Source organism: Papaver somniferum, chromosome 9 (genome assembly GCF_003573695.1).
Source record: "Papaver somniferum cultivar HN1 chromosome 9, ASM357369v1, whole genome shotgun sequence".
In the NCBI taxonomy this organism is placed as follows: Eukaryota; Viridiplantae; Streptophyta; class Magnoliopsida; order Ranunculales; family Papaveraceae; genus Papaver; species Papaver somniferum.
This window is the reverse complement of record NC_039366.1, coordinates 177499115-177526872: the sequence shown is the minus strand read 5'-3', so window position 1 is coordinate 177526872 and position 27758 is coordinate 177499115. Positions and strand designations below refer to the sequence as shown.

The 27758-nt window shown below is 36.1% G+C and overlaps 3 protein-coding genes across 3 annotated transcripts; all 3 read left to right on the top strand.

The window, feature by feature from the left end:
• Positions 1 to 15060: 15060 nt before the first annotated feature.
• Positions 15061 to 19166, top strand: LOC113310909 (leucine-rich repeat protein 1-like). The gene is made up of 6 exons (XM_026559729.1): positions 15061 to 15515; positions 16410 to 16481; positions 16710 to 16853; positions 17095 to 17166; positions 17282 to 17353; positions 18821 to 19166. The coding sequence occupies exons 1-6, from the start codon at positions 15295 to 15297 to the stop codon at positions 18891 to 18893; spliced, it is 654 nt and encodes a 217-aa protein (XP_026415514.1). The 5' UTR covers positions 15061 to 15294; the 3' UTR covers positions 18894 to 19166.
• An 879-nt stretch (positions 19167 to 20045) lies between these two features.
• Positions 20046 to 23174, top strand: LOC113311037 (L-ascorbate oxidase-like). Its single transcript, XM_026559884.1, has 5 exons — positions 20046 to 20398; positions 21104 to 21196; positions 21348 to 21560; positions 21653 to 21844; positions 21971 to 23174. Exons 1-5 carry the CDS (start codon positions 20123 to 20125, stop codon positions 23048 to 23050), a joined length of 1854 nt encoding a protein of 617 aa, XP_026415669.1. The 5' UTR covers positions 20046 to 20122; the 3' UTR covers positions 23051 to 23174.
• Positions 23175 to 24906: 1732 nt separating this feature from the next.
• On the top strand, positions 24907 to 27333 carry LOC113311038 (L-ascorbate oxidase-like). The gene is made up of 5 exons (XM_026559885.1): positions 24907 to 25190; positions 25310 to 25402; positions 25520 to 25732; positions 25840 to 26040; positions 26120 to 27333. Exons 1-5 carry the CDS (start codon positions 24924 to 24926, stop codon positions 27176 to 27178), a joined length of 1833 nt encoding a protein of 610 aa, XP_026415670.1. The 5' UTR covers positions 24907 to 24923; the 3' UTR covers positions 27179 to 27333.
• The last annotated feature ends 425 nt before the right edge of the window (positions 27334 to 27758 follow it).

The window sequence follows — 27758 nt, the reverse complement described above, 5'->3', positions numbered from 1 at the left end:
TGAACACAAAAGTGAAATGAATATGCTATAAAATCTTTTAGCACAAATGTTCATAGTAATTCTAATCCCTTAGAGTTAATTCAGTTAGGCCTAGTTGACATGAGTTCAACCCAAAACCACTATGGTAAAAGATGGTTTATAACTTCCGTAGATGATTGTACGAGGTACTATCTTGTATAATTGCTTAGGGATAAGGATGATGCCTTAGAAGCCTTAAGATGTATAAAATTGAAGTTGATAACCAATTAGAAGCCTTGAACATATTAATTGTATCCTTAAGGAGATTATAATTACCATGTTGATTAGTTCAGGATTACCTGCGGTCTTGTGGGAGGAGGAAGTCCTCTTAACTAGTTTATCCTGAATAGAGTACCCTTTTAAGGATCAGATGAAACTCCATATGATTTATGGAAAGGTATATGACCTTCGTATGAGTGTGTCAAAGTGTGGGGGTGTTTGACTAAAGTTGTCATTCCTCTTCCTAAAAGAGTTAGATTGAAACCAAAAATGTTGATTGTGTCTTCATATAGGGTATGCTGAGTATACTTCTACACATAGTTTTTTGGTTGTGTGTTCTGATTTTTTCTGACTTTGGTGTGAATATTATTACGGAATTTAGGGATGCTGAGTTCTTTAAACATGTTTATTCTAAACCTGTACCTCATTAGAGATGTGTTGTTGATCCCCCAGATTTATTTTCAAATAGTCAGAAATTATTTGAAAGGAAGATGAAGTTGATGTTGAGCCTAACAGAAGTAAAACAATTAGACTTGAGACTTCTTATGAAACAGACTTCATAACATGCCCAGCTTAGTCTGAACCCCAGACTTGTAAAGAAGTCTTGATATCTACTGAAAACCCATTCTTGTAAGAAGCTTCATTTAGTGAAATGGACTTAGTCCGTCAGAACCAGACTTGGGAGCTTGCTAGTTTACCTCCAGGGAGTAATACCATGGGATGTAAATGAGTCTTTAAGAGAAAACGATAGGTAGGTGGAACTGTGGAAAAATATTAAGCTAAGTTGGTAGATAAAGGCTATAATCTAAAACAAGGTGTACATTTCCTTGATTCTTATTCACTTGTGACGAGAATTACTTCTGTTGAGATGCTAATTGATATTGCTGCTATAAACAACTTGGAGATACATCAGATGGATGTTAAGACGACTTTTATAAAACCGTGAATTAGATAAAGAAATTTACATAGACCAACCTAAAGACTTTGTAGTGAAAGGTTATGAAGATAAAGTTTGTAAATTGAACGAATCTTTGTATGGTTTTCAAATAAGCACGTATACAATGACATGGAAAATTTTATCATGTGATAATGTGTAGTGGATTTAAGTCAATGAATCTTACAAGTGTATTTACAAGTAACTTGTTAAGGATGCCTGTGTGATTGTATGCTTGTATGTTGATGATATGCTTATACTTGATACAAACATAGATGTGATTAATTCCACTAAAAACATGCACTGAATGAGAACGTTGACTTGAAAGACTTAGGACCTTTTGATGTAATCTTGGGGATGAGGATTAGAAGATAATCTAGCATTTATAGTCTTAGTCGTTCTCATTATGTTGAATTTTGTGCTTAAGAGATACAATCAGTGTGATTGTAATCCTGCTTGTACTCCGTACGATTATTCTTGTAGACTCAAGAAAATTAAGGATAATGGAGTATCTTAACTTGAATACTCAAGAGTTATAGGATGTCTGATGAATTTAATGAACTATAAGTGTCCAGACATTGCCTATAGTGTGAGTAAGTTAAGTAGATATACTTGTTCTCCAGAGCAAGAGAATGGGGAGCACTTAGTAGAGTATTACGGTACCTAAAATACTCTATTACCTTTTGTTTGGTTTATGAAGGGTATCTTGCTGTCCTTGAGGGACTTTGTGATGCAAACTGGATAGTTGACTCAGAGGAGTCTTAAGTCTTCGAGTGGATATGTTTTCACTCTAGCAGGAAGGTTTGTTTTTGGAAGATTTCCAAACATACGTATATTGCTCAATTCATTATGGAATCTGAGAGTATTGCGATAGATAAAGCACGAGAGGGGGCTGAGTGTCTAAGATGCTTTTTAGAAGACATTCCTCTCTGGCATAGGCCTGTGCCAGATATATCTATACATTGTGTTAGCCAAGATATAATAGCTAAAGTTGAAAATAACTAATCTCAATCGGCGTTATTTCCATTGATTGGATAAAGTCCAAGGAGAATATCGCGCAATCTTTGACGAAAGGTTTATCCCAAGAGATAGTTAGAAATGCATCGAGGGGGAAGGGGCTTAAGCTCATAAATTAAACCTGCCATGAAGGATATTCAACCTTGCTGACTGGAGATCCCAAGATCAAGGTTTCGAATGAGACAACTAATTTGTGGTGGGTAAAGGTAAACACTATCAGAGAATTTTATTCTCTGTCCCTTCCCTATGGTGTAGACGTGATAGTGTGACTGCATGTGAAGGATGACTTTTAAGAAGTCTTAATGGGTTCTGTAGTTTCAATTTAAGATTGAAGTGGGGTGTAGCAGTAACACTCTTAGTTGCCAAGCTCAAGTTGAGCATTTACTACATATGCTAGTAGTAGGTGTATTAGGGTGTTTTATCCTCGAGATATCCGTCATGTGAGGGCTATAGCATCACTCTTGAGTGTAGCCGGGCGCTAATGTCTTAAGGGCAACGTGTTGAACACGTGACTCACTCTGTTTTTCCAAAGTTTTGCCTTGTTGTTGTTGCGGAGATATGGGGAGCTCATTCGTTTCATCAAATCGATCACTTCCATTATAAAGGAGCCAAGTATCAATAACTTTTGCTTATTTGATTTTTCCTTATTTTTGATTATTGCACCGAACAGGGCGTGCACTATACGACCGCTCGACTATATTTGGGTTTAGCCTTGGTCCTATACCAAATATAATCTGGGATTTGGTTATAGTCTAGGTTTTAGTCGATAGTCCGTCCCACTATGTCTTACTTTTTTACCAAATAAATAGGTTTACTCGCCCCACTGTGGATGCTGTAAGACGGTCAATTTTGGCATGCAAAGTTCAACTGCAAAATTAGGTGAAATGTTAACAAAATGACAACAAAATTAAATGAAAATTCAAAGACCAGATGCTGTCTTCAAAAATGAATCCCTCTAAACGGGTTATCTTCGCGGTTCAGTTGGTTCACTCGGGAAAATCACACCTGCCATCAGGAAAAGGAAAGGTTGTTGTTGGTTAATTAATAATACCTATCTCGCGTGGTGCAAGTGCAACTGTGTTAGGCTAAGGTTACATTGCCATAATCAGCCAACCACGTGACTGTGGTCCAACCCTGTCTATTTTATCATGAAACAGTCATTTGTGAACGAGGAGGCAGACGGCGGCCGAACTAGAATTTGATGCCAAGGGGTTTCAATTTTTGCTTTATTTTTGCGTACTCGCTTAAATTTACCCTGGCTTTGAAACAGTTTAACCTGATTTTTTTTTTGATAGCTAATTTACGTGGCTTGATTGGGGTAAACCCAGATTAATTGGAATATACAAAATTTAAAGCCATCCAACCTAGTGTGTTAAGGGGTGTCTAAAAGGTGTTAAAAGACCAAATTGTCCCCCAAAACCTTGCCGTCTGAATCCATTCTAAAAAAAAGTTTCAAATTTTTTTCCCCAAAACTCTAATCACTCTAATCATACATGATGAGATAAAAAAAATGGATCATATGGGTTTTGAGATTGGGTATTATTTTGTACCCAATCTCAAATCGAGTATGTACATACTCAGTTTGAGATTGTGTACAAAATAATACCAATCTCAGATACCTTATATTAGGTTAGAAATTAAAATTTATGATTTTTGTGTTTTTGGTCACCAAGGTCGCAACATGCATATCTTGCCGACTTTTCATAACAGCCATGGGACTGTAAATTTTTTCAACAACCGGCAAGGTATTTTTTGAAGATCTTGCGGACTTTTCATAACAACCATGGCGACTGCAAATTTTTTCAACAGCCGGCAGGGTATTTTTTGAAGATCTTGCCGATCAACAATTCTTTTTCAACAGCCGGCAGGGTATTTTTTGAAGACCTTGCCGACTAATAAAAACTTTTAACAGCGGCAGGGTATTTTTTGAAAACCTTGTCGACTAATACATTTTTCTCAATAGCCGGCAGGGTATTTTTTGAAGTCCTTGCCGACCAATAATTTTTTTCTGTCGTCTCCTGTGTGTCAAAAAAAATAAAGTCGGCAAGGTCGACGAATGAAGATCATGCCGGTCATACTTTCATAACTGAAAGTGTGGATTTTTATCTTTGATTTTGAGTATGATTTCATACAATAGATTTGCAATCACCTTTTAGAAGTGTTTCGGTTGTGTACTTCATTTTCGTTGCAAGAGATATTCTCAAAAAAAAAAATCTCATCAAAAATCATCCCACAAAAGTTCAATCAAAAACAAAATTTCATAACTTCAATTCCTAAGTTTTAATATATCCAATCAATCTAAACTCAATTAATTAACCTAATCAGAATTTTTAGTGTTAATTAAACAAGGGCATATTAGCCATTTAGAAAATACAAGGTTAAGGGGTGGCTTGGTTTTACTTCATAATGACCAGATTTTGTCTTATTGGGTATACCCCAATTAGTTTGAGTATACCCCAATCTCGCCGGGCTAATTTAACATGGATTTAATTTGAATAGCTAAGATACATTACTATTTTGGTCTAAAAAAAATTATTTTCACAAAATTGGTTAAAAAGACCAAAATCAACAATTTATGGATGAAAAAGACATGTAAAATTTGATACTGTTTAAATGGAGGAGAATGTAAAAATATCCAGGATGTAAATAATTTCATCCTACCCATTTTCAAATACTTTTTCTTATTTTTAATTTACATCAGGATGCATCCAGTTTCATCCTCGCTCTTTTTTAAGTTTAAGCCAGATGAATCCAGTTTCATTCTTGCTATTTTTTTGGTGTTCATTTTACCCATACTAATTTTTACTCGTCCATTAGAACCATGTTTTAAAAATATTTGGACAAATGACCCATTTTCCGAATTAGTTTTGGGCAAATGCCTTGAATCAAAGTGGCCTTGGTGTAGACCCGCCCCTGGAGACAGAAATTTGTTGGCTCATCCATTCTCTTTGTAAGTACATGATCACCACCGCCCACGTGTCCTGTAATACAATCACGTGGACCCCATATCATTGTGGGATATCAAATTGATATGACGCACGATATACCCAAGCAGCATCAGTGGTTTTGGGTCATCATCAGCCACGAGGCCATTAAAGACTCAATCGGACGGACAAAGAATCACAGAGTATAGATGTTGTACCACTTGCGAAGCACAATAGCATCCCATAAATCACACTTTACCCTGTCCCGAGAAGAATTCAAAATGGACGGAGGAGATGCAGTCCAACTGACGTGGATAAGACAACCGCATTAATAGCCATCTACACCCGTGAGATTATTTATCTGCCCGCATTAAATGTTGATGAGAGGCGGATCTGCGTGACAATACAAGATCGTTGGAAGTCTTCGGAACATCACGACATATACCAGCGGGTGTGGCTCGAGAATCAAGGATAATGATACAGCTGTGAAGATAAGGGGGACCCACACGATAATGTGTAAATAGAAGACTCAGCCAAGGAAAGAGGGATCAACAATTTTAGAGGAGAAAAATAATCTTAAGAGAGAGAGAAAGAAATATGTATGAGTGTAAACAATGTAATTCATCCTTCTTTCCCTACTCAGAGTCACTTGACTAAGATCTGGAACCTCATTCTATCCATATTAAGAACTCCCAATACCCCGTGAACGTAGGCCTTCGTGCTGAACCACGTAAATCATTGTCTTATTTACTTTTTTGCACTTATTTTCTTATACTCGCACTTATATTCTTTGATTGCCGTATTGCACGTTGGTCCATCTATCTACTATGAATAGAATGGCACGCTCATGCATGATAGAGGAACCAATGAGTATTGTTGATATCTCTACCTCACTTTCTTCGTATTTATACATATTTGAACTGTTGTATTTCACTCAACTGCGAACATTGGTTGTAAACACGAACATATCCTCGTTACTTCTGTGTTCACACTCTTGTTAGAAATTTTCGAAGAACGGATCATGACCTAGGTACGGTGTTAACTTGACGAGTTTGAGCATGTTTCAGTTAAAAAATACGTTATATAGAGAAAAATCGCGTTTGTAAACCTTCATTTTCCTTCTATATAATAAGCATCATAACATTTACGTATTTTAATTATAATTATAATTTTAAATATATGTTAGGATATGTATTATCACATAAAACGATTATGAAAAGCTTATTTTAAAATACTTTTAGGAGGAAAAAATCTCAAAGTTGATCAATATAAATACGGCTATAGCATGGGTGAAAATAGTCCTAAAAACGGTCATCATTTGCTATTAAACGTCGCTATATAAAGGAGGTTGATGACAATCATCATGAGCAAGCGACACGGTTATGACAATTTTAAACCAATACTAAGATGTTTTATCATGTTGCGGAAAATTGGATTTCTGAAGCCGAAGAAAATCGAACTTTGGTTGTCATAAAGACAAGAAGATACAAAGATCTTCTAAAAGTTGACAAACCCGAAAAAGTTCAATTATAGAACCTGCCAAAAAAACTATACTCTTCTTCATTTGAATTTATGGTCATAGTATGCTATTTTTTAGAATATGGCTAGGGCCAACAAAAATACTAAATCAATTCATGGATCTCTTTCATTAAGAGAACTAGCTTAATCTGAATTTTTAAAGCCATTGAAAACCAATAAGGATGAATGAAAATGCGGGGGTCTAACAACCACACCCAACAATTCGTTTGGAAATCTGAGAGGACTTATTCCAATACACTTTCTAGAGAATCAACTAGGCAGTCAGACTCAATCTAGAATGAAGTATATCAAAGAGTTTAATATCTCTAACTCTTAACTCAATCTGCAATCAGCAAACAGAAATCTGCGAGCCTGATTGAATAAAAACAGTAACTTGAATGGTACCGAAGACCAATGTTCAAGTGCCAATCAATGTAAATCAACAACCCAAGGTTGGATATTCTAATTGATTGATCTTAACGCACAACCTGTGATATTTTAATTATATAACAAAATATAATGCGGAAAAGAAATAACACAGACACCAGAATTTTGTTAACGAGGAAACCGCAAATGCAGAAAAACCCCGGGACCTAGTCCAGATTGAAAACCACACTGTATTAAGCCGCTACAGACACTAGCCTAATACCAATTAACTTCGGACTGGAGTGTAGTTGAACCCTAATCAATCTCACACTGATTCAAGGTACAGTTGCTCTCCTTACGTCTCTGATCCCAGCAGGATACTACGCACTTGATTCCCTTAGCCGATCTCACCCACAACTAAGAGTTGCTACGACCCAAAGTCTAAGACTTGATAGACAAATCTGTCTCACACAGAAAAGTCTATATGATTGAATAAATTTGTCTCCCACAAAACTACCCAAGAGTTTTTGTTCCGTCTTTTGATAAATCAAGGTGAACAGGAACCAATTGATAAACCGAACTTATATTCCCGAAGAACATCCTAGTATTATCAATCACCTCACAATAAACTTAATCGACTAGCGAAACAAGTTATTATGGAATCAAAAATGATGAGACGAAGTTTGTTTGTGATTACTTTTCTATCTTGCCTATTGGAGATATAAAATCTCGATCCAGTTATTTCAATTGCACTCTACACGATAGAAACATCAAGATCAGATCACACAACTACAAAGATAATAGTTGGGTCTGGCTTCACAATCCCAATGAAGTCTTCAAGTCGTTAACCTACAGGGTCTCGAGAGAAACCTAAGGTTAAAGGAGAATCGACTCTAGTTATGCAACTAGTAACACACAGGAGGTGTGGGGATTAGTTTTCCCAGTTGCTAGAGTTCTCCTTTATATAGTTTTCAAATCAGGGTTTGCAATCCAAGTTACCTTGGTAACAAAGCATTCAATATTCACCGTTAGATAAAAAACCTGATTCAACCAAGTTAATATCTTTCAACCGTTAGATCGAACTTAGCTTGTTACAAACAAATGAAATGTACCCTCATTTAGGTTTATGTAACCGTACCTAAACGTGTACACCAGGTTGGTTCACAAATAGTTAACCGAGATTAGCCATATGATTACTCTCATATCAACCTTATTCATCTTAACCATAACTAGTTCAAATGACTCAAATGAAACTAGTTAAAGAGTTGTTCAATTGTTTAGAAAACACAATTGAAACCAAATCGGTTTGATTCACTTGAATCAATCATGAACATTATAGCCACGATTTGCAAAGATTGCATTCCTTACGATTTAAATGTTTAAGTCCATGAACTGACCGATTTAACAAGGTAACCAACTTAAGTATGCATACGGGTATCCGTACTTAAGCAACCAGATTTTGAGTTTGTTAAGTTTCCAAACTCAGCAGAAATTTTCGGTTCGAAAACTTCCGCCAGTATGCGTACGGGTACGCATACTTAAGGTGACTAGTTTAGGAGCTTGTAATTCCCGAACTCAGCAGATATTTTTGGTTCGAAAACTTCCGCCAATATGCGTATGGGTACACATACTTAACCTGTCTCCTTCACCAATTTTGTATACACACATATGCATACTCTTGGCTTCCGGTTTATGTGTTTATACACTAATGTGAGAACACACTATATATGCTTATATCCAAATATGGTCACATCATCAACTCTTTATTTCAATCATTGAAACATTCTTCTATAATGACAATAGCCGTTTTCACACACTATTAGCATCAAAGCAATTTTCAAGATATTGAAATAATCATTATCGAAACATTCCAAGCCTACATCAAATGATTGTATCACACAAACCATGTAAGATGTTACTCGACAATTTTCTCATGATATAAGATGAACTTGGTCGAAGTGAAAGCTTACCAACACATATTTCGAGAAATATGTAAGCGAGATATACTCAACTTGAAATCTCAAATGTGTGTAGAGAAAACTATATCTTAACACGACTTATGTCTCAATATAGGAGATAGTAGAAATAAACTTTCCAAGTGATAGATGAGTTCAAGTCTCCACATACCCTTTGTCGAAGAAGTTCCACAAGCTCCCCTTAGTAGTTCTTCGTCTTCAAGAGATAAACGTTGAGAGATCTAAGCTCAACTACACTATCTATGTCCTAGTCCGATACATCTATAAATAGGCTAGAAATCAAGACTTATAGTTTTGATCACTAACATTGACAAATATGCTTGAGATAGCAACGCATGCGAGTTCGACCGAGCAATGCTCTAACAATGAATGCCATATCTGATGCTCCTTTATATATCTTAATATTCACTTTGGAGCTATAAGATGAGATGTGACGTTGCATATACTGACAAACCTGATTGAGAGAAAGATATGTCTAAGTTTTATTTATATAAGATATAAGATAAGAGCACCAACTAGAAGTTCTATCATAAGTGAGACCAGAAAGGAAACCCCTTGATATCCTTACTAAGCTTGAAATTAGCTAGCCAAGAAGCAGAGCAAGTCGTGGCTCCAAACGTACCCATTTTATTTAGAAGATTAATAACATACTTATATCAGAATTAAAGTAGATGATTTGACTTCATTTTTACTTCAACAATAAGTAATATGGTATCCTAAATTCAGACCAAAAAAATAAATTTATAATTATTAAATAATAAATAAGCACAGGGATATAGAATTACCAGTGATATTAAGATAATGATAACTTATATTGTTTCTTCTGAACAATTATATAAAGGAGGAGCCATCATGTGAAGCCGTAAATACTTAAAATTCGAAAACACCATGAAACTTGGTATGTCAAGGCCTTGAAGATTATTTAGCACCATAAACAAATTTATGAAGTTTACTCAAAAAATTGGGATTTGCAGCAGCTTGAGAACCAAGAGGTTGTGTTATATAAACATCCCCAATAAGATCACCACCAAGAAACGCATTACTTAATTACATTCAGTTGAGTAATATCCTAGTAAAAAGTGTTGTGAAAAAAAAAACAGGATAAAAGTTTCATAGGTTGTTGGTGAAATCTGTTAGCACTATTATTATTATTTATTTATTTTTATTTGTCCAGGGAATAATTTAAAAGTTATTTGATTATAAATGGAAGGGAGAAAGTACTGAGTACCCAATGTATTTTATTCGCTTAAACCTATACAAACACACTATGTAAATGATCTTATTAGACTAAGAGAAGATCTTAATTTTAATTACAATATGTGCAAATATTAATTCATTTACTTTAGTTATAAAGATAAAACACCATTATGCAAAAAATACTACAATGTACATAAAAAAGCTCTAGGACCTCGTTCAGATTTAAATACTCACTGAATTAAGTCGCTACACTCTTGCCTTTTATGAAACTTCATTCTAGTGTAGTTGAGATGGAATAACACCCTTCCATCTACCCCACTTATGCACTATCCCTGCGCCTACAACCACTACTATGAATATCCTAATAGATGTTCGTTGCTGGCGAAGAAGTTGCTCCTAATCTGTCGAGAAGCCTATTGCTTCCCAACTTATAACCATATGACTAAAATTGCTTTATGATTACCACCAAACGACCATGAAATATGTTAGGCGAAACTTAGTTCAAATCATACCTAATTCAATTATCATGGTTATTGTGCTCGATACCTTTATGCAGATTTAATTGAATCCCATTTTACAAGTCTAGTTGGATTCCCTAAAACGATTTGTAATAACTTTACAAAGATTCCTCAAATTATGAATTTGGTGATACGTCTATGCAAGTTTTATCTTTCTGTTCCTAAATTACTAGCAATACCTGATTAATTTTCTAGTTTGTTTTTGAGTGGTCTTATATCATAAGAGTAGATTCAACAATAAACAAAAAGTTACATCTTAGAAAGATTTTGTCTTTTAGGATTCTGAACATGTTGTGTTGGTTCTTCCTTGACACAAGTTTTTCTTCTACCTATGTATAGGTACAATACTGATATTTACGTATCTTATCACTTATTAATTAGATATATTTTCTAAAATAAAAATTTCAAAAAATCTAAGCTCAATCGATGTTTAAGATCTCCACTAGATTTACCACTGTTTCAGCTACTTGCATATGATGCATCTTCATTAATAAGGATATTTGTGATTATGGCACGTGCTACGCATAAATGCTTGTGCTAAGTGTAACATTAGTAATTATTCTTAAATATTAATATTCTAGTTTAGCTGTGAAAGACAATTTTTACTTAGCTAAAGTATAACTACTATTAATTGCAACTAATTGAGTTGCATACTTGTTAAAACAAGATGAAATATACCTTGAGTGGAAGTGGAATCCTTTTCAAACTTCTCCAAATCATCCAAGTTTGTCTTAGAGAAATATGTTGAAAGTTTAGCATTGTGTGTAAATGAATATAATTGAAGCATGAAAAAAATAACTTTTAGTGGCGTTATGGCCATAGTTTTCCAAATACCCATATTGGTTTAGAAAAACACAGTTGTCGCAGGAATAATTCATGCTTCACTTTTTCAAAACAATAAGAACTATTTTCGAAACCTTAACAGGAAAAGACGAAAATACTTTGATTTTTGAAATCTAAAAGAGCAATTTTCTAAACCTCAACAGGAAAAAGCAAAAATGCTTTTATGCTCCAGTTTTCAAAACCTTCATCTATTCTTGAAACCTCATCAAATAAAAAAACAGAACACCGTTCTTTGTTGTTTGTCCTTCGGTTTACAAAACTAAGAGAACTTGTTTTCAGAATTTCTAAAGAGAAAAGTAAAACCCAATTTTCCTAGAGAATTCCTTTGGACACTTGGACCACATCAATGATCAAGTCTACCTTATAAAAGTCATGATTTTATTATTCAATATAGAGGGGAAAAATCATAGGTAGGAAAACCATCTTCAATTATTAACCCGTTTAACAGATGTCTTCGTGCGTTCTTCAGTCTTCATAAGTAATTGGAAGTTGTTTTCTTCCCCCGTTCACCTCTACAACCTAAGTATAACCTAATATTGAATTTGACTTTAGTAGTGCAAGTCAACCGTATAGTTTTGACATCTAAATTTGACATTCCAAGCTTAACATACTAATGCCTGTGGGTTCAACCAGGCAATGCTTAGCACTAAAGACCCACTTGAATCAAACCAAGTTGTAATAAGGTTGATATGAAACTAAATCCCGAGTATTGGCAGATACAAGAGCAGCAAATGCGTTATTCATAGCAGTCCTCCATTTTGGATCGTCGTTAACTTGAGTAATAAAAGTAACGGCAATATATAGGGCAAGTAAAGGTAAGATGAACGGGATACTTGCTAAAACCAATCTTAGGTTTAAAATTGTGTTACTTGCTTCTAATAATCATTGAGTAATCACTTTTAGCAACCAAACAAAGAACAATATGAGCATTGGCAATAACAATAATAACGAATTTGATAATTCAGTAAGAAAAGATGATAATAATCACGAAAATAAATATAAGAAATATAAAGATAGTATGAAAGCAACAAAGGTGCAAACAATTTGCATAAATAAAACAAAACATGTACAAGCTTGACATGCACAAAAATATATAGTTAGTGTCTCAGTTACGATTTTTTTATTTTAGTATGAAGGACGAACTAACAGGAGAAAGCGAACAATACTGGTAAGAGCGACAATGTGAAGATATAAGTTATAAAAAAATGTAGAGTATAGTTTAATAAATCCCGTATTTTTCTTTTCAACATACACCCTATCTATTTACGAGAAGGGTGGACTTACATTATTGCTAATATCCACGACCGTGGGTTATGGTTTCTTAGATTCTACAAGTCGCGATTAATTCAACACATATATTTAAAAAACGATGGCATTCACAATTTTGAATTTTCACTCGAACAAGTCAGAATGAGTTTGTTTTTTTTATGATAAAAAGTTTTCATTCATTGATAGCAAACCATGATTACAAGATGGTTAAGAACATCAAGAAACCATTGAAGAACAAAATGAACATACTGTAAAACATACAAGGCCGAGTGTTTCGACAAGAGGAAGAGAAGAAACACCGAAAATCGACAAATTACAAGTATGGAAGAACCGATTAAATCGGCAGAGGATGGTCTTCTAGACATATTCTGACCATTTGATAAGATGTCTTCTTTTGAAAGAGATACTCCATTAAAACATGACTTTTTTAGTTTCATTCTTGAACGAAAAGCTTCATATACAGGTGACCGGAGATTGATGTTGGAGAAACGTATACAGAAACACCATGAAGGTGCAATCAAACTACTGGACGGCAGGAAGAAGATCTCACCGGAAAAAGGTAAAATCAAGAGAAAATTGAAAACCTTAACTTCTAAATCTAAGAAAATAATAAATAAAACACTGAATCTAAACCTAAACTCTACTACTGCTCAGATCTACTTCAAAAGAAGTAGATCTGAGCCGAAAGCTAACGTCGAAAAAAAATGTTCTTCTCGCCGGGAATCGCTCTGTACTAGAGTGAGAGAAAAGAGAGAAAAGGGGAAATAACGTATTTGGTCCACGGTCAGTTACAAGAGTCCTTTCTAAGAACCCGATATATTTTGATATTTATCATGAATATTAGATTCACGATCATACGATTCAATATTTATAAAAAAGAAGAAGAAATTGACAGTTTTAAAACCAGACAGTAATAATGAAAATGATTTTCATCCATGTCGTATAACAAATTAGTTGGTAAGAGCCTATAGGTTGAAATTTTAAAATGCAAGGATTTTGTGATGCAGAACACAACTATTCAAGTGCAGAGTGGTGATCGTTGCCAATTTTGGGATGACTATTGGGTTAATAATCAACAATTAAGCATCTCTTTCCTTGCATCATACAAGTTGTTCAGAACAAATATGCAACAATTAAAATATGATATCCTACTCTAATGGGTTGGCAACATGGAATTTTAATTTTTCTAGAGTGTTGAAGAATAATGAGGTAACTAAGATTACAAAACTTCTTTCTTCATTGCAATATCCTAGTTCATTTACTGATGTTTCTGACAGACCCGTAAAATTTGGAGGCCCGCAAATTGTTTTTCTGTATCTAGTTGCTATATTCAGCTTGAGGAGGGACGGTATTTGGCTTTTCCTCACAAGATATTATGGAACCCTAGAATCCCACAAAAGGTGGTATTTTTCACTTGGTCTCAATGTTATAATGCAGGCCCGACATTAGATAAGTTGAAGAATATTCTTGCAATCAATTGTAACATTTTATTCAAAAGAGCAGCTGGATTAAATAATCACATTTTTCTACATTGTGTGGAGGTCTTAGCGATATGGAATTACTTCTTAAACTGTTTTGGAGTACAGATGATTTTCCCAGCTCGGTCAAAAGTTTCATTTGAAAATGGAGAAGAAGGAAGAAAAGAGTTTAAAAAATGGCAACTTTGGCACTTGATTCCATTTACGATATGGTGGACAATCTGGTCAGAGAGAATATAAAAACTTTCATGGGTAATTATAGGCCGGTTGAAAGAATAACTGATGATGTTAAATGCTTACTTTTCTATCGGTTAGTGGCCGCAAAATTCACTATTTTTAATGGCATTCCGGGTTAATGGCATCAGAAATTGGCAAGATGCCGTTCTGTAATCTTTAACTCAGGTTAGCAATTTTCTTTTGCAATTTTCTTAATGATTTTGGCCGCTTTATGAATTTCACTATTTTTAATAGTAAATTTTACCATTTTTGAATAAATAATAAATTTTACCATTTTTGAATAAAAAACAGAAAACCAGCCGGTGATTTATTCGGTCCCATGCTTAACCGGTGATTTGTTTACCCATACTTAAACCAAAATTTGGTCCCTTAAAAACCTATTTCCCTTATTTTAAGACAGAGATCCGACTGGAGATGCCTAGTGAATTAAATTGTAAGCAAATCAAAAAATAAAGTAGCGAACACCGGATATATGGTGTATTACTGATTAACAAATTAGAAATTATTTTACTGATGAAAAATAAAACAGTTTAAAAAGACCGCCCATGTTTTACTCTGTTATTTCCAAGACCGATCTCTCATTCTTCGCCTCTTCCTTCTTTATTTCCCCTCTTTCTCACTCTTTCTAGGAAACACAGACAAAAACACAACACACGAACAGACAGAGAGAAGAAAAAGAAGAAGAACTTAAACTAGGTTAGTACAGATAAGAGACACAAAAAAGTCTTTTAATAAAGAGAAAAACCTAAATCAAAGAATATTTTTTCAGAAGAAGAAGATATGGCTATGGGTATAAGCGTGGAATTCATTTTCTTTACCTTAACCCTAACCCTAAGTTTACTACCCTTAATATCTGCTAACTCTGAAGGTGACGCTTTATATACGCTTCGACGAAGTTTATCAGATCCTGATAATGTTCTTCAGAGTTGGGATCCTACTCTTGTTACCCCTTGTACTTGGTTTCACATCACTTGTGATCAAGATAATCATGTCACCAGAGTGTGAGATTTCCTTCCTCTTTCTTTATTTTTCTATTTCGTTATATCAATTTTTCTGATTTTTTGTTTTTCTCTGTTCATTTCATTTTAAGCTCTAGTAGATAGTATTTGAAACCCTAGTTTAATTTGCATCCGTTTATTGTACCGATAATTGATAAATTGGAACTGAAATTGTCGAATTTGTGGTTTGTAGGACTATTATGTAGGATTATTAGTTTATATAATTCGGTGTTACATTTTATTTTTTTTGGGCATTTGGATATTCTATCAGTCTGCTGAGAATTTTTTTAAGTTATTGTATTGTTCTTTGCGTGAATAATTGTGCTTGTGTGTGTTGTGACACAACCTGCCTAAGATAACCATGAAGTAATTTCGATATATACTGATGCATATAGCTATTTTGGGTACCTTGGTTTTATGGCTGACAATCAATTTACCGAGTCCTGTAGCTAGTAATTTGGAGCTATCAATTCGAGCTTTGCAACTGATTTAGAGATAGAAAAAGATCCGTTAAGCGTTTTCTGGTTGATTATAGAGAATATGAATTGGTAGTAGAAGTGAATCTTTTTGCTGCTTAGGTTAACCACCTTATTGGAACTCCGAACTCAAGTTACTCCTGCGTCCTTCATATAGACGTACTATGATCTTCTTCTAAGTTTCTTAGTTTTTCACAAGTAATTCTTGCACTTAAATGGAGGGCAATTTATTTTGTTACTTCTCATTTCAGCCTTCTTCTTTCAATTTATTTTTCATACAGCTCATTATTAACTTTTCTGGTACTGCTTTCCCTTGTGTTTATCCATGTTCACATGTAGAGATCAGAGCATTTTTTTTTCTTGCCAGCGGTGGTATGGATCCTTTAGGGTTTACTAACTATGGTATCGTACCTTCCTGCAGGGACCTTGGCAATTCCAACTTATCCGGCCATTTGGTACCTGAACTGGGAAATCTTGCGCGCCTACAGTATTTGTATGTATCTTTTACTTTCTGTAACCCTTTTCTGTATGTTCTCTTTGGTATGGCTGACTCATAATAAGATGAAATTGGTTTGCCAATTTTTTTTTTGAAGTCTCTGTAGTCTGCTGTGATAATCTGTGTAGTCTTTAATGTGCTTTTCCATGCTAGGGACTCCCTTTGTTGTAATTAAGTCATTGAGATCAAGCTTGTACTTCATTTTCTCATATCTTATTGATGCAGAGAGCTATACAAGAACAACATCCAAGGGAAGATTCCTGTGGAGCTGGGAAACTTGAAGAGCCTAATCAGTTTGGATCTCTATAACAACAATATTTCTGGGATCATTCCACCTGCATTGGGGAAACTTAAGTCTTTAGTATTCCTGTAAGTCGAGTGCCACTTTGTTATTATTGTCCTGTTTACATCTGGGTGTTTGCTTTTGCTCCAAAAAGCATTTAGCATCGCTTCTTGGCCTGTTTGACTCATTAATGGCTCAGAAATGAGAACCATCTTTGTAATTAAAATTTGGGGCATTGTTATATCACCTTACTAGTTGTAACTTCTCCTGAGCTGTGACCAAGGGTGTTTTTTCATAAATCTTATCTAATTCATGATTCTTTAATAGACGACTTAATGATAATCGGCTGAATGGGCAAATTCCACGAGAGCTTGGTGTCATCTCAAGCCTTAAAGTTGTGTAAGTATCGAACTCATATTTTCTTCCTACTGAAAATAGTTATACTGTTGATTAGTTTTTATATGGGCAAGCCAAACCATTATTTACTCCCACATGTCCCCTGCCCTGCTTTCAGTGATGTCTCAAACAACAACCTGTGTGGAACAATCCCCACTACCGGGCCTTTTGAGCACATTCCCTTGAACAAGTAAGTTCTTACAAATTCTTAACTCTCCTGGTTTCATTGTGTATTGGGTCATGGTCCTGTGTTTCTCGGAAATGCATCCAAGTTTTGTTGCTTCTTCTAAGCCTGTAATATGCTCAAATCTAATGGATGGTTGTGAACTTACAAATTTAACATGCATATGTTCTTCTCCTAGAAAAACCAGAAGATAGTATTAGTTGCATTGACAAAAATCCCATAAGGGTTTGATATGTGGTGGTTGACATGATAAAGTTTGAGTCTTTTCAGGTGTCACTATCATCACCATAATAATTGCATATGTAGTTTGCAAATAGAGGAGCTAGTGTCTCAGCATTTCCTGGGGCTGTATTACCTCTAAAATTATACCTAATTTTTACAGATTTCAAGATACAAGGTAGTTTTCTTGGGTTGTCTTTCTTAGCCTTGGCACAACATGTTATGTGCAACCTTGCTTTTATTCGCAAAAACAAAGCCTCACCTTTTACATTATAATTCTTCTTCCACCAGTAAGCTTATCTGTCACTGTTAACTAAATTGCTAAGCTCTAGGTGAGGTGAGGGTTTGGCCAATTTGTGTAGGGGCACGCTTAAGCGTTCCTAGGGCCTCAGTGTTACTATTTAGGATCCGAACCATACCGTTTCAGAGAGTGGAATAAAACAAGAAGAAGCTGAACAATAACAGATGAGAGAAAAATAAAAAAAGCTGCATGCCTACGCTCAGTGCAAGCTTACTGCTATAAAACACTAATTGCCTTCTCTCGCGTACATCTTGGTCCGTGGATGTAATGTAAAGGTTAAAATTTTAGATCTGCTTACTGAAGTGAATCTTTTTTGTTGTTGGAGAAAGTCCTCCCAAAAAAGTTTCAAACAGCAAAATAGGAGCGGGGTGAGATTCTGAAGCTAGGATACCCCTAGGATCAAAGTTCCTAATAATACAACTAACTATTGACTAAGGTTACATGATAATGTTCTGATTATATTCTGGTTAGGGGTACCAGATGATTTATCTAGTTACATTGATCACAAGTGTGTACTACATCCCTGTGTCGGATTGGGGGCTGTACACAGTCCACATTGTTTGCCGGAGAACCGTGAATGTGGAGTTCCTTTCTAATGTTGGACCTTCAGCTGGATTACTGGGGACAGTATCTAGAACACAGTTAGAGTGGGGTCTGAGAAATCTCTAGTTGTGATTTTGATGTCTAGCTAGTTCAATTGTTGTTTCTGGACACCATAACCTGCACATCATCATGAAATATTGGCAATAGCCATAAGAAGAATCAGTTTGGTACTTTTAGTTTTGATTGTTTGATCCCTGGTACGCATACATAATCTTAAACTTCTATAGATATTTGATTTCTCTGGCGGCAGTTTTACTTACTGGATTATTATGTTAGTTTAAAGTGTTAACGGCCCTTTCTGTTAGATTAAAAAGACCACCAAACTAACTGATTCCCCATATCATTGTTAGCTTCGAAAACAACCCTCGGCTTGAAGGTCCAGAGTTGCAGGGACTGGCGGCGTATGATACAAACTGCTCATGAAAAGATGGGTAAAGCGGCGGATCAAATTCCACCTCGTGTTAAAATTTGTCATTCTGTTTACGTCTATTTTGAAACGGCTGGGAGGTATATTTTCTTATAATATAATTGTGCTGGAGGATAAAATGTAGTAATTCTGTGTAAAATATAGTTACAGTGAAAAAATTACTCGAAACGTGTCTTGCAACTTGTTATCGCGTAACAATGTAACTTTTCTGATTCGGATTCTCATGTTAATTTATCTAATTATCATCATATATTCTTATCTTGTGGCAATGGCACCCTTGTTAGTACCATGTATACTAAAAGGTTCTGAGTTTTCATTTTACGGGCAGATGCATTTTCAGGTTTCACAAATGTAGACTCTGGTAACTGGACTAGCCTACTGCCGAAAGTTGACCTGTATTTTGTGTGTTATAATACCAGACACATTTTTCTTTTGGGGTCAAGAAGTAAATAATTGGTGCTGTGTATTATTGTGTTACAGTCAACAGATCTACCTTTTGCACAATAGACATCCATCTTATTGCAGAAAGAGACCACTACAGAATGAATCTAGCGGGGTGTGAGGCCTTCCCTCTCAACTGCAAATAAACTTGAAAATTAATTGCCAACGGTAAAACGGTGAAAGGCCTCACAGGATCTGACTCTGGCGTGTCAATTGTTTGTTGTCTTTTAATATCTGATTGGATTATAAAGTTTTCTATAATCCTACAATTTAACCATTTTTGAGTAGTGATGAGTTGGGGAGAAAAACAAACACCGGATAGATCCTCAAGCTTTCTCCCTTATGGAGACCTAACGTTACCAAAGACCATCCTAGTGTCGTGCAGGGTTGGGCTCAATTCTACCTTGCAGTCACTTGCAAGAAACAATGGTCACAGAATCAGGCTCCCATAATGCATAAACCTGTAAGACAAAGTGACAAACGGTAGGACATATTTGGATTCTTCCAGACATCACGTGTAACACACCAAATTTTTTGACTGGCTCGTCTTTAAGGCACATGATTCCTGCAGAGGATAAGATATGGTTAATACTTGCCATACTTGTTCTACACCACTCAAAAATTGTTACCTTGCAAAGTTAATTTACAGAGAGAACAAATTTATAGTATAATACATCAGTATTATACCCAGTCTTGTTCAAATCAAAAAAGCTCCTTATCACCAGCCCTAACATACTACTACTGCTTCCAACAAGGTGGGAATACCCATAGTCCAAACTCCATTATGGGTAGCTTATTCTTACTAGTATCATCAGCACTTTTCCTGATACCATTAGTATTTCAAACATGTTTAATGGCTTCTGCTGAAGTTCAAAGTTACGAGTGGGACGTCGAGTATATGTATTGGAAACCAGATTGTGTGGAAAGTCTGGTTATGGGTATTAATGGTGAGTTCCCTGGTCCTACAATCAAAGCTAAAGCTGGTGACACCATTCTTGTTAAGCTCAATAACAAGCTCCACACTGAGGGAGTTGTCATTCACTGGCATGGCATCAGGCAGGTAAAGTAAAGCATTTAGAACACACAAGTAAGTAGTAAGTGCTTGTTTTAATTGTAAAAAGTAGTGTCATAAGTTAATGGAAGCTGGAAGAAACTATTAGTACGAGTAAGGCAAATTAAGGATAATGTCTTAATGCGTAAAAGCGCAGTTAATATTCTCTCATTTGACAAGTATGTCTCACTTCCATTCCCTTCGGTCTGAAGACTTTTTTTGAAAATGATTTCATAACGAGAATTTGTCTTGTCTTGCTTAATAGTTAATACTGTACTAGACAACAACATAACAACCGTTATAAGAGTCTATTATAAACATTGAAATGGTTGTTATGAAAATCTAAGACCATTAGATGAATACCAGCGTACCTACCATTTTCTATTTTTCTTCTTCTTCTTTTAACAGTTGTTTTTCAGAAGAACTATTCCTTTCTTTTTTCTCCTTGAAAAAGAAGGTACTTTTTTCCATCAATTAACAACTTGGTGCAATTTTATATTTTTTGATTGGAAATTTGGTGCAAATTTCGAACTCAAGTCACACCCTATCACTTTACCATTTTATTACACACATAAAAAAAAGGTTATTATCAAATTTTAAAAGAAAATTGTACCTGTAATATCCAAGTAACTAAACGTAGAAATCTCCCCAACCTCGGTGTTAGAGAATGGACGAAATAATCTTCAAAATATGCTTCTCTTTCTTATGCAACAGATCGAAACACCATGGGCAGATGGAACTGCAGCTATCTCACAGTGTGCTATTAATCCAGGCGACAGTTTTTTGTATAACTTCACAGTTGACAAGGTATTTAGTCATATAGAACAGCATTTCCAAATGCTTTTAACATAAACAACACTCATGTATAGGATGCAAATTACCAAGAATTCCTAAAATTGAACCTTTGAACTCTATCAGATGGAGCCTGAACTTTTTTACCTTTTTAATATGGTTCAAGGCAGGAACGTATTTCTACCATGGTCACTACGGGATGCAAAGATCAGCTGGATTATATGGATCAATAATCGTTGATGTGGCAGATGGCCAGAACGAACCTTTTGATTATGACGATGAAATCACAATATTATTAAGTGATTGGTATCATCAAAGTGTCCATAAACAAGAAGTTGGTCTTTCGTCTAAACGCTTCCGTTGGATTGGGGAGCCTCAGGTATGAGTTTCATCCACATGACATTAACAAACTACTCTATATGCACATAGTTGTTTGATTGCGGATAAATTTTGTTTTCGGATATTTTACAGTCCATCTTGATGAATGGAAAGGGACAGTTCGGTTGCTCATTTGGGGCAAAGTCTATCAAGAATTCCAAATTGTGTTCTAAAGACATCGATGAGCAGTGCAAACCAGAAGTTTTTAGTGTCCATCCAAACAAAGTATATAGAGTCAGGATTGCAAGCACAACATCACTCGCCTCACTCAATTTTGCCATCGAGGTAAGATATTCATATTGGTGCCATTATATGCTGAGCGCTTGTACATACCATGATTTACGCATACCCTCAGTCTATATAATATGCAAAAATATGGAATTCAACTAATTAAATTTGAACTATGTTCAGAATCATACAATGAAATTGGTGGAAGCTGATGGTAACTACATTCAACCAGTGGCAGTAGATAGCCTCTACATTTATTCCGGCGACACGTATTCAGTTCTTATTACAACAGATCAAGATCCATCAAACTACTGGATCTCAGCAAATCAGACAGCAAGAAAACCTCCTCTTCCTCCACCTGGTCTTACCATCTTAAACTACAAATCTAAACCCGTTGATACACCCGTATCTCCTCTTCCTAGCTCTCCTGAATGGAATGATTTTGCTGAAAGCAAATCCTTCGCCAACAAAATCCTTGCTTTGCAATCTGATCAGTTAACAATACCAAAACCTCCAACTAGTTTCAATCGTCGACTCTTCCTTCTAAACACCCAAAGCAATAACAGTGGGTATATCAGATGGTCCATCAACAACGTCTCCTTAGTCCTACCAACAACACCTTTATTGGGTTCTCTGAAGTTCGGATTACAAAACGGTTTCGATAGTGAAAAACCAGCTGAGAACTACCCGTCTAATTACAACATAATGGAACCACCTGCGAATCCTAGTTCAAAGTCTGGAAGTAGTGTTTATAAGTTTGATTACGGCAAAACTATCGATGTGATTATACAAAATGCTAACGCATTGGCACTGGATACAAGTGAAGTTCACCCATGGCATTTACATGGTCATGACTTTTGGGTATTGGGCTACGGAGAAGGGAAGTTTTCAAGTGATAGCAATAAGTTGAATCTGGAGAACCCGCCATTGAGAAACAATGTCGTTCTATTCCCTCACGGGTGGACGGCGATAAGATTTGTGACCGATAATCCAGGTGTTTGGCCTTTTCATTGCCATATCGAACCTCATTTGCATATGGGCATGGGTGTAGTTTTTGCAGAGGCTGTAAACCGGATAAAAACGGTACCTGATGGAGTTCTAGAATGCGGGTTGACGGCGAAAATGATCCTTACAGACACCAGAGCCACTCTTGCACCAAGTCCAAGTCTAAGTCCAGGAGGGGCATCGTATTTAGGACCAACGGGAGCAGTCAATCTCATTTTTATTTATTTATTTTATGTTGGATATATGTTTGTCAATTAGTTTGATTGAGGTCATGTAGGTCTTTGCCTCAATGGTTGTCCATGTCTTGAAGTAAGAAGAAAAATGCATCCCATTTGGTTTATGGATGGTGAATTTATTATAACTGCCTTGCTTGTTAGCAGCAGCAAGTTCTATCGGCAATCCAACAAAACTGGGCAATAAGTGTTAGAATACGGACATCCAATTCAAAACCAATTGGCAATGAGTGGAGCGGCCCTAAGAGATTATAAACCTTAATTTCCCATACAATATGAGACTAATAATCTCAACAATAAGTTACTACAAATAATTGAAGTACCAAGACATCTCTAGATCTTAGTGCATTGATTGAAAAAAAAATCTAACAAATCCTTGCTGTCGCTTGACAAAAAATTCCACTTGTTTAGGACGGTTGTACATTTTGTTAAAAAAAAGTAAGGCTGTACATTTCGCTCACAGAGAAGCACGGTTTGACAGTAACAATGTACTGTACAAATTTTTTTCGACCTCTATAAAAAAATTTCTTTGTGTTGTTGTGTTTTATTTTTATTTTTATTTTTTGCAGGTTTAGGTGCTCGTTCATTTCCAGAGGATCAAGAAGTTAGTCTGTATTTAGACTCATTGAGGAGACGGTGAGTAGTTTCCTAACTTTTGTTTTACATTGTGTGATGCTTAAACTTTGAAATCTTGGATTTTGAAGTTCCCGTACGGCGGCAAGTATTTAGAAATGTGCACATTATCATATCGGAAATTTTATTCGGATGTCTAGTGCCCATATATTTTCGATAAACAGATTGCAGTGCTGGTGGTTGTTTGATTCAATTTGATTATAATTTCAGCGTTCATTTATTATTTTTTGTGCGGTACAAGAGTGATAGAATAGATCACGACGAGTAGGAGACCCATGAATTTTGCCACGGTTTAACATGGCGATATCAGACGCCTTCAATTAGAACGGGGGTTATAGTCCTAACAGTGTCTAGCAATCCCGACTGAGTCATGCATATCACTCGGCGCTTTGAAGTCTTCAAAGGGCATAAACCGTTTTGTAAGAATCCATTGACAATCGTAAGAGAAGAGTTGACGTTTCTTGAGAAAGCTCGTCTAGCTATGATAGTGCATTTACTGACGTTTCTTGAGAATGCAAGACGACTTTAGAACGCTTGAACTGGTCTGAAGTGGAGAGGGTATACTTTAGTCCAGTCACAACAGTCACAGTCGCACCTGATTAGTTAAGTTGGTGATCAATGCTTAAGATTAGGACGTTGTGAGCATCAAATCATTCTCCTCACCTACAACCACAATTGTTTATACTATCGGTGATTCTGCACCAATAAAAGATCCATTGGTGGTTAGGGAATGATTCTAGCATTTGATTAGGAATGCTTTGACTATTGAAATCTCTATCACGCAGTACAAATGATTGAAGAGAACTACATTGGAAATTCTGATAAAATAGCGATGGCTAATAATTAAGGCCCTGTGTTAACACGCTATCCGATTAGCAGGAAACAAAAACAAAGTTTAAACCTACGTCTGTTAATCTAATAACAGGGTTAGCTAGGCAGAGATAAGAAGATTGACTCTCCTTTCCTCGAATCCAAAACAGTAAATCTAAACAGAAAATTTTGATTCTAAGTACCTAATTCTTTTGTTTAATCCGTTTACAAATTTCAAGACTCCAACCCATGTCGTTTTCGACACTCCACTTGACATTGTTTTCTACTTTCTTACTCTTGTATTAATAATTTGATACAGCGATGTGGAGTACGAGACCACGTGAATTCCGCTACCAATTGCGAATAAACTATGTTTTTAAGCTCATATATATTGGTTCAGGCAATCTCCATTAGAGCAAAGAACGAGAGAGGTATTCATCAGAATCCTAGCTAACATGGGTAAAGCGATGATGATGTTATGCTTTTTGTTACCGTTGATATTTCAAATATGTTTAATGGCTTCCGCTGAAGTTAAGCATTATGATTGGGATGTTGAGTACATGTATTGGAAACCAGACTGTGTTGAACATCTGGTTATGGGTATTAACGGAAAGTTTCCTGGTCCTACAATCAGGGCTAAAGCTGGTGATACAGTTCAAGTTAATCTCACTAACAAACTTGGAACTGAAGGTCTTGTTATCCACTGGCACGGCATCAGACAAGTACGTATATCTTCTTCCTTATTTCTCATCCTATGCGATGAAAATGGCCCGCCCGTTATTGCATTTTCTGATTAATTGTTTGCTTACAAACTTATGATGCTGCAAATTCCGATGAACAGATAAATACGCCATGGTTCGATGGAACTGCGTCCATCTCACAATGCGCTATCGATGTCGGGGAGAGTTTTGTCTATAACTTCACGGTCGACAGGGTATGTAATAAAGAAACATATCTTTCAATTATTTAACGCAGTCTTCCAAAAATGTTTCGGTCTAAATTCATAGAATCTGATTTTTATTTCTTTTTCCTGTTTTCGAAATGAGCAAAGGCGGGAACATATTTCTACCATGGACACTTTGGGATGCAAAGATCAGCTGGATTATACGGATCGATAGTAGTTGATGTGGCAGATGGAGAGAAGGAACCTTTTGCATATGACGGAGAAATCAATTTGTTATTGAGTGATTGGTGGCACGAGAGCGTCCACGAACAAGAAGTCGGTCTCTCGTCTAAACCCTTCCGTTGGATTGGCGAACCCCAGGTACCGCACAACCCTTTACGCTCGACCATATGGTCGTCTTTTTTTTTACTATTTAAAGTAGTACCGTATACAATATGAATGATTTCTAATCCATGAAAGTTTTACAGTCCATTTTGATTAATGGGAAAGGACAGTATAACTGCTCCCTGGGGGCCAAGTTTCTCAATGACTCGGCTGCCACATCGTGTTCAGATACTGAAATGTCCCCTCAGTGCCAACCCGACATTCAAAGCGTGGATCAAAACAAGACTTATAGAGTGAGAATTGCAAGTACCACATCACTTGCCTCTATAAGTTTTGCCATTGGGGTAAGGAATCAATCTCACATAACTAATTGGCAATGATGCTTAATAAACTAATTTTTTCTGAAATTTGAAAATGAATCAGAATCATAACATGACATTGGTGGAAGCTGATGGGAACTACATTCAACCAGTGTCAGTAGATAGCCTCAACATTTATTCCGGCGATACGTATTCAGTTCTTATTACAACAAATCAGGATCCATCAACAAACTACTGGATATCAGCATATCAAATAGCAAGAAAACCTCCTCTTCCTCCACCTGGTCTTACCATCTTAAACTACAAACCCAACCCTGTTTCAGATACACCCTTATCTCCTCCTCCCACCTCTCCTGGATGGAACGATTTTGCCGGAGGCAAATCCTTCGCCAACAAAATTCTTGCATTAAAGTCTGATCAGCACACCATACCCAAACCTCCAACTAAATTCGACCGTCGAGTCGTTCTTTTAAACACTCAAAATAGAATCAATGGTCATATAAAATGGGCCATTAACAATGTCTCCTTAGTTCTACCAACAACTCCTCTTATAGGCTCCCTCAAGTTCGGACTGAAAAATGCTTTCGATGGTAAAAGACCGGCAGAGGATTTCCCATCTACTTACGACATCATGCAGCCACCTGTGAATCCTAACTCGACTTACGGAAATAATTTATATAATTTTGATTATAACATCACTATTGATGTGATCATACAAAATGCTAACGTATTGTCAGCGAATGTGAGCGAGGTTCATCCATGGCATTTACATGGTCATGACTTCTGGGTTTTGGGTTATGGAGATGGGAAATTTTCCGAGGAAAATGATGGCAAAATTTTGAATTTGGATGACCCGCCGTTGAGAAATACCGTGGTAATTTTTCCTCACGGATGGACAGCGATAAGGTTCGTGACAGATAACCCAGGTGTTTGGCCTTTCCATTGCCATATTGAGCCTCATTTGCATATGGGTATGGGTGTAGTTTTCGCAGAAGCTGTAGATAAGATCAAAACTATACCGGATGGAGTTCTAACATGTGGGTTAACAGCGAAGAATGGCGGCCTTGTTGGCGGAAGCAGTTCAGGGCCACCAGGGGCAGCTGTCTCAACTCATTATCTGCTTTATATCTATTTGTTTTACGTTATATATTCTTTCATTTGAGTGAGGGTAGCGAGTCATTGACCCATTAACGCGTAAGTACCCCTTGTAGCAACCTTGCTGTTTACGAGGAGTTACTATGCATGTAATAATATATACTACTTTGTGTGACAAGGGCATTAGGCAATGATAAGGAAACATGACCATGATTTACTCTCTCCGTTTCTGGAAAAGGACTGCAGTCGTTTTTTCAGTTTGGCCTATTTTTAGGTAGAAATAAAATAAAGTGATAATAATTTTCTTCCAAAAAATGAAATAAAATCATTTCATATGTTATTTTGTACTGAATATTGTAATCTTAGTAGATAAATATTGATAATGAAGCTTATGCAAGTTAGTTTGGGGAAAAAGATGCTCAAAATCCTAAGAAGCCGACAACGAAGTCCACTAGGTCTCGGGGTTAAACAAGCATAGTTGATAATGAAGGAAATATCCTTAATCATGAAGGTGATGATGGTGGCATTGATGGTCTTGGTGGTCGTAGTTGTACTAAAACTAAACGAGACCGAGGATAGCTCTCAATGTGGTCTTTAGGATTACTAGTTGCTTGTTAGAGAACATTACCTTTCAGATTATAAGTTCT